Source organism: Rhipicephalus microplus, chromosome 10 (genome assembly GCF_043290135.1).
Source record: "Rhipicephalus microplus isolate Deutch F79 chromosome 10, USDA_Rmic, whole genome shotgun sequence".
Lineage (NCBI taxonomy): Eukaryota > Metazoa > Arthropoda > Arachnida > Ixodida > Ixodidae > Rhipicephalus > Rhipicephalus microplus.
Genome location: NC_134709.1, coordinates 72,804,077 through 72,816,721, shown reverse-complemented (window position 1 = coordinate 72,816,721; position 12,645 = coordinate 72,804,077). Strand labels below are relative to the sequence as shown.

Sequence of the window (12,645 nt, the reverse complement as noted above, 5' to 3'; positions counted from 1 at the left end):
TTCAGGAGAAAAATAAACGGACACAATAGTTGCGCACCACTCAAAAGAAGCATGGACAATCGTCGCATGTCATCAATAATATACCACGGAAAGCTGGTGGTGCATAATAAAGGGGGAGGCGAACGACTGTCTCCAGCATCATCATTATGAAATGTGAGTGGCGTCTTTGATCACTAAGGTTCTGTGACCACTGAGGTTCCAAATAGCACAAGACGTAGCTGCATTCTACATATGTACTTGAGAGCTCCTGCATCGACTACTGTTTTATATGAAAGGACTGCCGACACGCTCTTATTATCCATTTTTGCTAGTCCGCATCAAGGATCCGTAAGCTAGTGATATCAAATGAGCAACGTGTCATGAGTAGACATCTGAAATGAATACATGATGCCCTGGAAACTTGTGGCAAGCATAATGAACTCGAAAGCGCATTTTATCGCAATTTTATCTTCACCATAGCTTTGCTCGAAGCCACAGAACTCTTTCAAGCTCATGGGAAAATGTTACTTAAGTCTTGAAGGCTTTTAACTCCTTATCCGCAATTTTTTTTTATTTCCGTAAAAAGGCGCTGCTATTTATTGTTCATTCCGATTCTCATTAAAATAAAAAGGAGCTAAGCGATGTTGAAATTATATTTTTACCGCAAACATGGTCAAATGAACATAATAGTGTATATTTCTAAACAATACTTAGGAAACCAGCTACCTGCGGCTAATAAATAAAAACCTTACAAATAAAGCAGGTTTGTTCACTTCTGTAGGCAAACCTCTTCAGTGTATTTCACTCGGGAAGCTTCAGGGCTGTGTGGAAAATTTCAAAACACGGAATACCGCAAAGCGGCTTCACTGGTGGGTACTCGTAATGTTAGCGGCCGATCTGTCTTCGTTATCACCGTTGGAGCTACTCATTCACTGCCATCACGGTGTTCACTTCTGAATACAAGATAAATATGTGTATTAAAATCATCATCACTCGAAGAACATGACGAAAACGAACAGCTTCTTTTCCGTGTTTATGGGTCACGTGACCCACGAACCCGTGCGGCATGGACGTCTTTCCATACAAAATCGTGTTGAGCGTGAACACGAGGTAGCCCTGGTTCCTTCCCTTCGCTGGGCTGGCACACAGAGGAGCAGTGTTCAAATCTCGCTTTGTTGTCGGCCACTTTACTTAATTTTTTTTTTAGTTTATCGCCATAGTCGTTACGGACAGCAGCGGCGGAAACTACGGTGCCAAAAAAAAAGTCGTTTTTGCCATCTCATAGCAGCTTTCACCGTGAAATTAGCCAATATTATGAAATTTAATTTAGTTTTTCAATGTATCTAAAAGCCTTTCGATGCAATTTTGATGCCATGACAACATTTAGCGCTTTCAACGCCCCCTGTATAGTGTATGTGAGCAGATAAAACCGCTACATATACGCAAGGCCTGATGGCAAGGTTGCCCGTACTATATTTTCTTTTCCTCGTGTCGCCTATATTTTTTGTGTTCTGGAGGAATGCATCGGCAGCGACGTGCTTCCAGTTCTTCATATCTCTGTCAGGCTACCCTATAGTGTCCGCATCTGTACATTCTAACCGATGTAGGCCGCCCAGCAACAGCGCTTCTATATTCTTCCCGTGACTACTTGCTGTCAACCGACAGCTTGCACGTCACACTCAGTCTGATGTATGACGGAGGGGAGCGTATTATTCTCGAGGGTGTGGTCGTCTCGCGCATGCTGCTTCGTTGACGCGACCGTCATCATAGGCTCATCTCGCCGGCGGTGGAATGGTGTATCGCCGAATTCCCGCGAGAGCGGGCGTTCCGCCTAAGCGTGACATTACCTCCTTTACGATATAGCCTCTTTGTACACGTTGCAATCTTTGCCTTTTTTATTTGGGACCATGGGGTAATATATACTTGTCGTTTGATTACCACTTCTGTGACCAAATCTCCTGGCCACGCGGTATTCTCAGACAGGGAGCTTGAAGTTAACCAGCCCTTCCCTCCAGACAGCCCAGAGCAAGTGCGTTTTGATTGATGATCCATCAAACACACGGAGATCAGAGCGAGTTGTGTGCAGCAGCTAACTGAACTAAGGCTTATTGTTCGCATGAAACGCTTGTAGCTTTTGAAGTCATTACTCAATGTACAAAACTTTCTAGCAATCATTATGTTTTTCATTGATATGTGAGGTTTAACTTCACAAAATCAGCATATGATTATGAGAGGCGCTGTAGAGGAGGGCTCCGGAAATGTAGACCACGGGGGGTTCTTTAACGTGCACCCAAATCGGAGCAAACGGTCCTACAACATTTCTGCCTTTATCGTAAATGCAGCCGCCTCAGCTGGGAATTGATCCCGTGATCTGCGGGTCAGTAGTCGAGTACCTTAGTCACTAGACCACCGCGGTGGGGCAATCATTATGTTCTTCAAGGCCTCAAGACGGTGATAGTGAGGTTTTTATAGTTATGAACCACGTGACCTGCGCAGAAAGAGCCATAGTTCTATATTCCTATTCGAGCATCCTGATTAACGCTGTTAACTAAAGTCGCACTAAAGTTGCTTTCGTTGATTTCCGAAGCTATTGTGAAGAATTGTACACAACACCTCGCACGCTCAAATGCTTGGCATGCTCGATGGTGGTGACGTTGCATTATTTAGCTCGTTCGATGCACGGACTCCCGAGGTTCTGGCTTTTCAGCAGTGAATGCTAGGAGATTCAAAAAAGATATGTTTATACAATCTGAAAATGTATAAAATGAAAGATATAGAAACAAGAGAGAATTAATTACCATATGAACAGCAATGCTCACAAATAGAGTAACATCAAAAACATGTTGGTGTCAGAATTCGGAATTGAAAATTCCAACTAACGATAGGTGGCATGGTGCTTATTTTTCTACGAATGCAGTAGACACGCCCGTGCTAAATGCAGCGCAACCTCATAGCTGCAATCTTCCGGTGGAGACGATAAGAATTTAATACCTAAGGCAGAAACTAAAATATTCCAATTTAAGACTTTTAGCTATTTCAAGTCACAGTTTAGAATAAATTTGCCCGAGTACAATACTTTTATATGTTCAAATACACATGCCGAAGTAGCTTAGGAACAATGGGGCAGCTTTTTACATGAAACAAAATGCCCAAGTAATCCTAATTTGAATGATAAAGGAGCATAGATTATCAGCATTATGCCGGGATCGCATAATCGGGAATATCTGAGTGAAAGATTGATCCTATTTTTTCCATAACTACAGAATTAGCGATTAAAAAAAAACATACATTTAGTATACATATTGATACACAGCTCATTGAACAATTTTGACAGGGACGCACGTAGTGAGAACTGAACTAACAACAGTGTGCTTCTAAGCTATATTACAACTTCACAGGAAAGGAGTTAGCATAACCGCATCACAAGAAAGGTGTTAACAGAATAACACTATTGCATTAGTACTATTCAACCGCTCCATATATACTTGACATGATGTTATCCAAGATATTGTTCAACTTTCTCAAACCAACATAGCGCAGTCTTTACGTTGAAGCAAACAAAGTAAGAATTAAAATCTGCAATGTTCATAGATACGCAAGTTTCCGTAATAAAAAAAACATTTCGTAGTGTTCCTTACCGGAACTTTACTTATGTTTGGTTCTTGGAAAATAGCTATATTTCAGAGTACACGTGCATTCTTACGCGAGTAGAGGTTCTGCTGCACTGACGTCAGCAAAGCCGGCGACCTCTAAGCTATTTAAAATACCTATGAGACACGGTAACTTTAGTGCGCTGTCTTTGTTACTTTCACGCCATTAAGGATTTACACACAATACTATTCATTTTTATTTTTTATTTTGTGAATGCTTGAACGCGTGTGAACTGCGAGAAACAAACTTTACAACTAAGCAGGACAGAAAAAACCTAAAAAATACGACTGATTCGCAACCTATTACTGCACTTGCGCTTATATTATATCGAGCACAACATTTGCCATACCCGTTTATGCCCTTCTGAACCTTTCATTCATCTTTAAATGGGAAAAAACACTGCCGTGCAAGTAACAACACCAACTCAGTTGAAATGGAGAAACATGAACAAATCCCCGGAACTACAAAAATAACAGAGAGAAAAAATGTAATCAAACTCATATCTCTATTCCTGCTCCATGCAGTGAGGACCACAACGGAAGCAATTTGCCTCGGGCTTGAGCAGTGAACAAAGAGACTGCAGCTGCTTCTTTCGTCTCGTTCGCTATCGATAAAAAACGAATCATTTTAACGAGGTATAGCTCATTTTTCGCCTTTTATTTCTGTGCTGTAAGGCTGTAAGTGACGCTCATGACTATAAACCATGCGTTTTGCATATCCGATTGACTGTGTTAGTGTTTTTCTTAAAGTACTCAGTATTCTTGAAGGGGGGGGGGAAGCAATGAAAGAAACTCAAAAATTCGTACTGCGGGGTATTCCGCTTCATGCATCGAACTTGATGTAAGCTTGACGAGATAAAGTGCAGCTTAAAAAAGTCGCCAAAAATGGCTTGATAAATGCATGTAGATGCACGCATTTTTTAAATTTATATATACGATTGGCGCTTCAGGGCCACTGAGGCAATAGTGGCTTCACCTCACGACTTTTCGTGATACATTGTTTACACTCCAGTGAACATTCTGTATATAGATACCAGGACGACAACACTGATGAAAGATTTAGAAGCAATAACAATGACAAAAAAAGCAGCAGTCAGTCCCCTTACTGACACCGCTGAACTGGCCAACAGCCGAGAATGCGACGATGGTATACCAACGAAAAATCGATCGCCCATTTTTCTGTAACCTTTGCCCTTTCAGTACGTGCAAGGAAGAACTCCATAGATACGTTAAACAGAGCTGACAGTTGTCTTTAATCGGAGGTGAAAGCTCTGGAAAAGTGACTGAAGCCCTCCTCGGTACTGAAGGTTTTAAATGAGCTAACTGTTAATATTCTTACGCACAACACAGTCCTTAGAAACACACTTGGCGCAATGTCGTATTATCAACTCTTTGCTTCTTCTCTCTTAAGCAATTATTCCTTTAATTATGTCTTTGTCTTCCATGCCAGTACTTTTGATTTTTCGAATATTAAGAAATCTGCAAAGCTTCCACAAAGTTACTCAAGGCTTCGTACACTGGATGACTCTGAAAACTAGTCTAGTTACTTATAAATTGCTTCCAGGCCTTAGCGAGGTGATTGAGGTTCTAGGTTGTTGCTGGGCTTTAGCTGAGTCACGGTATGCTGCCTGTTATTTGATTATCCGTGCTGAGAGGTTCGAGTTAGACGGGAAGCATTCAAAGGCATGACACGAATGCCCTAACTCCAGAGAGAGCAGCTACCACTAAAACCAAGGGTTCATAGCTCTATGCCTCGTCATCGTTTGTAAGCCCTCCGTTGCTTCGAGCTGTCCTTGCAGCCATACATATTTGCCTTTTCTATACTCTTATTACTCTATAGTTGCAGGTACCTGGGGTTCTTCGTTTTGCCGCCATTGTTTCGTTGGTATTTTTTTTCTTGCTGAACACTATCTTCTTTCAGTGGACCATTTATGAGTAGTCGAATTAGCCCCATTTGTCTGACACACACTACTTTATGATAAGAATTATTTTTTGGACTAACTTTCCTTCGCCATGTTCAGTGGATCAGCAGCATTAATGAAATCTATACCATGTCTGTGGCAGATACATGTTTATGATATGGAATGTTCCTGGGTCGACTAAAAAGGCACAACTCGCTAAAGAGGTTTGCTGGTATAAGCTTTGTAAGGAATAAATGCACTACGTAATGAATGGTTCGAGCTAAAGTTAAGAGTTATGGTGATTGAGTTAATTGATAGTTAGGGTTTAACGTCTCATAATCACCATATCTTTATGATGAACGCCGTAGTGGAGGACTCAAGGAATTTTGACCACCTGGGGTTCTTTAACGTGCGCCCAAATCAGAGCAAACGGGCCTACAGCATTTTCTCCTCCATCGAAAATGCAGCCGCCAAAGCCGGGATTTGATCCCGCGACCTGCGGGTCAGCAGCCGAGTACCTTAGCTACTAGACCACCGTGGTGGGTCAGAGTCATATTGAATACACATATCGGAGCACAAGTTTTCTCAATATAAGTGCAGGTTAGCTGTCAAGATAATGCAAATGTTCGAGAGAGATCACTTCAAGTCCACACGCTTTTCTTGTGAGTTGGAGACATTATTGAGGCCCATGGCCGAGCAGATGTGAATTACCTGTGACTTGCTACGTAGACTCTGATATTCGCTTTCACAGTTAAAAAAAACAAAAGAAGGTTACCACAAGAATAGACCTAAGGATGCTAGCACGTGAGTTTGAGGGCCGAAAATGTGAGTTATGTGTTAGACCAGCCATTTTTTCGTATTTGTTTGTTTTGAACATTTGTTTCATAATATTGAGGTTCTTAATTTTCCAACATTGATAAGCCTGCCGATGTTAAAAGGGGCTAACCTCCCTTCTTTTCCATCTTTTTCTTGGAGAAAAAAAAAACATGGCGTTATTTTTTTTTGCTTGCACCATTGAATTGCTGCGATCCTAATTATTCAGGCTCAGAAGACCAAATCTATAAAAAGAAGAATCTGTAGTTTCTTATGTGCCAATTTTCAGAAGACAAATCGGCGTAATTCTTCGGCACAAAAAAAAACAAAAAAAACTGTAGAGCGTTCTTGGAGCTTGACGACGGCACACTGATTTTCTTAAGGGCTAAAACTAAGTTCTTTGTAGTTTTTATTTATTTCAGTGGACGTGCAGTGGCAGGGGGTATACAAAGGCTATACGATACCTTGATGTTCCGATGATGTCGCCTGGGAAAGGAAGCTGGTCATCAGCGAAGGTGACTTCAATGTTTGGGTTGCACGAAAAAGAAAGAACAACACTGTCACACCAATACCAAAATAACGCCCCTAACTCTCGCCTCACAAACACCAAAATAAAAAAAAACAATGGTACTAAGCAAAGGGGGACACGCGTCTGCTACCCATCAAGACGAGCGTCCATTACGGGTGCTTTTAGGAACCGGCCGCCTATTGAAAACCGATCCGGAAAGCAGCAAACAGCACTCAAGGAGAGAAAAGTGAGGAAGCGTGTTGGTTGGGTGGTGTAAAAAGAAACAACAAAAAATTGCCCGCAGCTTCCCTCGGGGGAACACTGAGGAGAATGCGGACCATATAATTGGTTAACGGGGTGTTAAAGTGTGACTTACTTGGGTCGATGCCTAAATTGGTTAACGTGGTTGTGAAATGGGGTGTTAAATTGCGACTTACTTGGGTCGAGGGCTAAATTGGTTAACGTGGTTGTAGGAGGGGGTGTTAAATGAGTGAACACGTACACACGTATGCGAAAGGGCGGCGCTGGTCGAAGGGACGTCGATCATTGTGTTTGTGGATTCGTTGGAATTCATTTCACCGCGACCTTGGACGTCGACGCGCCGTACAAACCAACCGACGAGCGGCAACTGAGCGAGCGAGCGCCGACCTTGAGTATATATACAGCACGACGGCGCATGCACTGTCAGCTGTTGAATGTTCTCGAAGCGCGACGCCACATGCGCGTCCACTGGAGAATCAGGAGAATTGTAGATGTCGAACGCGGTGTGTAGAGGAGGAAGGGTGCACAGATGGTGGAGGAGTGAAGCGCGCGTGGTGTGTAGAGGAGGAAGGGATGCACAGATGGTGGAACAGTGGGCGACGGCGCGACGGCGCATGCGCGCGCGTCAGCTGTCGAATGTTCGAGAAGCGGTGCGGACGGCGCGGACGGCGCGGACGGCGCACTACAAGGCGCGAGTATAAGATGCTTCCGCATCTAAAATGGCTACTGGGAGATTCCAAACGGTGAGATTGACATCTCCCTCCTAGCCTTTTCTCCTCTCGTGTTTACAGCCCTTCCGCCTCCACTCTTCCGGTAGGCGCCTGCACGGACCGTTAAAGAGAAGTGATGGAATGACATTCTCCCGATCGCAGCTGGGAGCCCACGCCACCATCTATCATTAGCCGCCCTGCTCAACGGCTAACTGAAGTGCCGATTCCACATCATTACCACAAATTCCGTTGGTGACGCAGTGGATGGAGGTCACCAAAGGTCCTTATCGCTAAATATTCCCCATATTTCTTCACAAGAGCTGCCTGACGCAAAGTAGACAGTATCTGCAACAGAAATGTTGTGGTGAAACTGAATTGTTGCAATGAAATGTAGCGGTAAAATGGTGTGATAGAATGCCGCTTGAAATATTGTGGCGAGTTGTGGCCAGGCACCAGCGAACTTGTGCCATGTCCTCAGGTATTGCAAGCACTATTAGAAGGCGAAAATAAAATAGCTGAGGTGTATGCGGATAACGAATGCCAAGTTATGGCAAAAATAAAATATTAAACGTTGTTAAAGAATTTGTACCATCAAAGACGCACAGCTGACATATGAAGACCAAAACTAAGCGAAGGATGAGTTTGTATACGTTAGCCATCGTTAGCTCTAATCAATGGAGAATGCTCTGGTCAAGAAGTGGGTTAACGTAAAATTATTCCCTCCTGCTTCTGTTTCGGTATACGTGACGCAATTCAGCTGTTACGCAAGTTTGCATGCAATTCTGCAGCAGCGCTAAAGCAAGCCCTTTGCCCACGAATCAGTACAACGTGCCTAAAAAGCGTGTCACCCGCAGCGGCATACAGTACTTCCGTAATAATGGGCGAGAGCATGGCATTCTGAAACCACCGTTGCACTGCGGGAACAAAACACAGGAAGCGTTTATCAACGTACATCATTAGAGGAATTTATTGCCCGCAGTATGGTCACAGAACGGAGCTCACCGAGCATTCCATCCATACCGAGAAACAGCGTCGAACTACAAACGTCCGCGAACCCTGGGTTCAGTATGGTGCCATTAATGGCCTTTGTCGCATTTCTAGCTACGTCCCCTACAGCCATTCCTGAGGACAACAGGAAACGTTGGGAAGGCGAGACTTCTTGACTCAATCGCGAAGTTCCAGCTTCTTTGTTATTGCACTGCATGTTCCGTTTTCGAACTGGTTTAATTTGCTGTGTTCTGCGTTTTATCTACAATCGCTTTCATGTGTTTAAATATAATTCAAAATTGTAAACTGTCTAACTTTTTCTCTCCACAAATATGAATTCGGACAATTCTACCTCCGAATTTCCGCAGAATACGGAATCGATTCTTTGAGACGGCACTAAGCTCACTAGTGGCACGATTAACGATGCAGTGATTAATCGCTCACAATCAGCGAAACATGTACATACAAGTAGGGAATCGCACATGCGTGCGAGACAGAGCCGGTGTTGTATAACATTCACGTGCACACAGAAGCCGTTAAGTGATGTTGAAGTTAGATCGTGCAGGCCTTACGTACGATTACTCTCCTGCATTAAATGCATGACTAATTCAAGCGTTATTCTATTTACACTCAAAACTGTGCGCTCTCCAGCCTGCTTTTTATGAAGCGCGAAAATTTAATATTTAAGATACGCCGGTGCGTACAACATTTGTACATATATTCAGTGCCACTTTGCAGAATTTCACTCAATAAAAAAATTTACAACACAGTAACCTTTCCACCGCATGCTTCGTATTAAAACGATTACAAAGGTACGTCTGATCCGCCGAATGTCTTACAGCAGAGCTGTTTTCTTAGACCCTGCGGTGATGTTTTCCCACACACCGCCCACTCTAATCTAGTTCATCACTGTAGGCAGCTTACTGTGCACGAGAGTGGAACATTGATCTGTTCAGTGTCATGTTCTTCAGTAGCGCTGCATAAGGATTAGTGTCGCTACCACACAGAACACATTTACGTTGGATAGCAGAGTATCTGTTATCCGGATAAGGTGAGTGCTTGCGGTAGGAAGGTTGAAATTACCAAAACCAATGAAGAACACAGGAAGAGACATAACTGCTTGCGTATTACAGCTGCGTGTAAACAGAGTCCTGAGTGCTATCAAACATCCAGAATTTTCTGAGTGTGTAGTGGTGAATCTCGTGTGTCTGGAATAGAATGCATACACCGGCAACATCAAAAAGGGAAAAACATTGTGTGCCCAAAATATATAAATCAGACTAGCGCTACTCTGTCATACAAAGAAAAAAATTATAGGAAACTGTACAGAGGAAAGTGTGGACAGTGGCCACTACAAGCAATAGTAATGCGTAGTTCTGGCAGTGGAAACAGAGAGAAAAGGGAAAGTGATGAAGAGTTATTTTATGCTTTTCGCCTCATAACTTTCCACTTCTTCCCACCCGCTCATTGTGTGGGGCCGCCCTCTACTTACTGGGTGGTCCATTTGTTGATGTCTCTAGAAACTGGGGCCGCGCCTGGCGTGCTGACCCTTCGCCAGCTTACGTGCCCACAAAGCTCACACGCAAAGTGAGTACTGCGGGAGATGTACTTGCAGGGAGGTCTACTAGCATGGTCTACTTGCAGACAGTGGTCCCACACACGGTGACGAAGCGGAAGCGTAGGTTTAAGCGGAAGCGTAGGCCCGAATATGTGGCTGCTGTTGCATTTTCTACCTATTTTAGGAACAAACCTCTTTAAGATCGAGGTTTTTTCGTTGGCTGAGGGGGGGGGGGGGGGGTTGTTCGCCGTACCAGCCCCTGTCGATGATGCTGATGACCATGAAGGACAAGCGTGTTCCAGACGCACGTACGGACGGGCGAATGGACGCACGGACGGTCACACAAACGGACGCATGGACGGATGGAAGCAAGAACGAATGGACAAGCGAATGGTTCGCCCCTCTCTCCATCATTCGCTCCGTGGATATTCTGCCATTTTTTTACTAGACACAGACCTTATAATTATCATGATTGCACCAGTCACATACCTTCGTCATGCATCCACGTCTCATACGTAATACCAAATTTGGAATGGGTTAAGCTGTCGAAATGGCTTCGAGTGCATCATGAGCGAGGCCTGTAGCCATGTTGTTACAAGACACGCATTTCATTATTATCATAATTGTACCAGTCACATATCTTCGTCATTCATTCACGTCCCGTAAATACCAAGTTTGGTATATGCGAAGCTAGCGAAACGGTCATAAGCGCATCATGACTGTGGCATGTAATAATGTTGTTACATGACACGCATGTCATGATTTTATAGTAGGGTCTGGTGCTTGTGTTTGCCAAGCAGTCATGTCATACCATGCCCTTTTTGCAACATGTCATGTGAACGAAACCGCCGCAAGAGCCGCAAGACCATAAAAGGTAAATCATGAGATTCATGACATTCATGTCATGATTTTTATGTTGTGTCTAGACAGTTATGCTCGTCATGCATTCATGTTGTGGCATACCAAGTTTCATGTCGATAGAATTATTGAAACGTCCAGGAGGGCTAAATGTCGTAAGCGGCTAGATAGATATGCTCAAACTCACCGAAGTTCGGTAGGAAAGGCTTCGCATTAAAAAAAAGACATTATTCTGCTAATGCTGGGTTCTCACGTGCAAAACGCTTTTATGAACGCTACGCAATGAATTCGCATTTCCTCGCGATTTCCTTCAGAAAGGTGGTGAATTTCTTAAATTAAGAAACTCGCTAGCACATACTGCCTGCTTTGGCGTAGCGAGGCGAGAGTCAGGGGGAGCGTAGAAGAGGGTGTGGATGAGGCGCGCATGTGCAACGAAGGTGTAAACACAGCAGGGAGAAATGGCCAGAGGAGAGAGCGGGGAAAGCACGATGAGGGGAACAAGCGTGCACTAGTAGACGTTGCCTGCGTCGGCGTTGCGAGGTAAAAGAAGAGCGGAGCGTGGGAGAGGAGGATGAGGAGGCACTCATGCGCTCGGGCTTTATTTACATACTTGAAGGAGAGGAGACTAGCGAAAGATAGTAGCATATGCGCTGCTGAGAGAGCAGAAGTGATAACACAAGATAGGTGCAAGCAGGAGGAAGTAAAGCGCAGCTGTTTGAGTAAGAGAAGTAGGAGAAGGAGTGGCGCATGCACATTTTGAGTGCGGATGCCGAGGCCACGGGATAATCAAGAGGAAGGGATGCTCCGCATCTAAAATGTTCAGTGGTAGCAAGCGGGTCCTTCTCAAGCATATGCTCGCAGTGCGAATCCATCCGAAAGCTATGCCCAGTTAAAATTGAGCGACTTGTGCAGATGAACACCGCGAAAGGCTGCGATACACAGGTCTTCGCTGACGAATTAGTGAATTTTTACTGACCATTTGAAAGCAAGTATATTTCATTTTTAAATTCTCTCTATTGTATACCTTCTTACATAAGATAACTTACGCTTATTATTCAACTTTGAATGCTCTGCCAACTCTGCTTTGTTTGTTTTGCTTCGGGCTTTAATGTTTCGTCGTTTCAAAAGTTTTTTTTTAATCTTTTTTTCTGCTATAGCCGTAAAGTTTCCGGTCTAACCAGCGTATCGCCCACTTCCGCTGCACACGCCGTAATAAAAATCGTCAGGTTATCATTCATTGCGCCAACGCTCAGGCTGGTTTTACCGATAAAAGCCGAGTACCTGTTCTGAAGCGAGACACTAAATTGTTGTACATTACCTCTCAATACTAGCTCAATGATTGGCTTCTTGCGCATCATGGAGCGTCAAAGCAGTTAAGAAGAAACTTGGGAGAGGAAAAACCAGATATATGCTATAAAAT

The 12,645-nt window shown here is 43.8% G+C and overlaps 1 protein-coding gene across 11 annotated transcripts in view; it reads right to left on the bottom strand.

Annotated features, from left to right (window-relative positions):
- LOC142774765 (uncharacterized) overlaps window positions 1–12,645 on the bottom strand; it is a 227,308-nt gene that overhangs the window by 66,286 nt on the left and 148,377 nt on the right. For 3 of the 11 annotated variants that reach the window (XR_012886552.1, XR_012886546.1, XR_012886547.1), the window contains one exon: window positions 6,808–6,829. The exons of 6 other annotated variants lie outside the window; for them this stretch is intronic. Coding sequence is in view for 1 of the 5 variants with exons in the window: in XM_075875801.1 (XP_075731916.1) it covers window positions 6,808–6,862 (55 nt within the window). In the remaining 4 variants the exon portion in view is untranslated. Of the gene's footprint in view, window positions 1–6,807; window positions 6,863–12,645 lie in introns of all 11 variants that reach the window. 2 more of the 11 variants (XR_012886548.1, XM_075875801.1) reach the window with 1 other exon arrangement.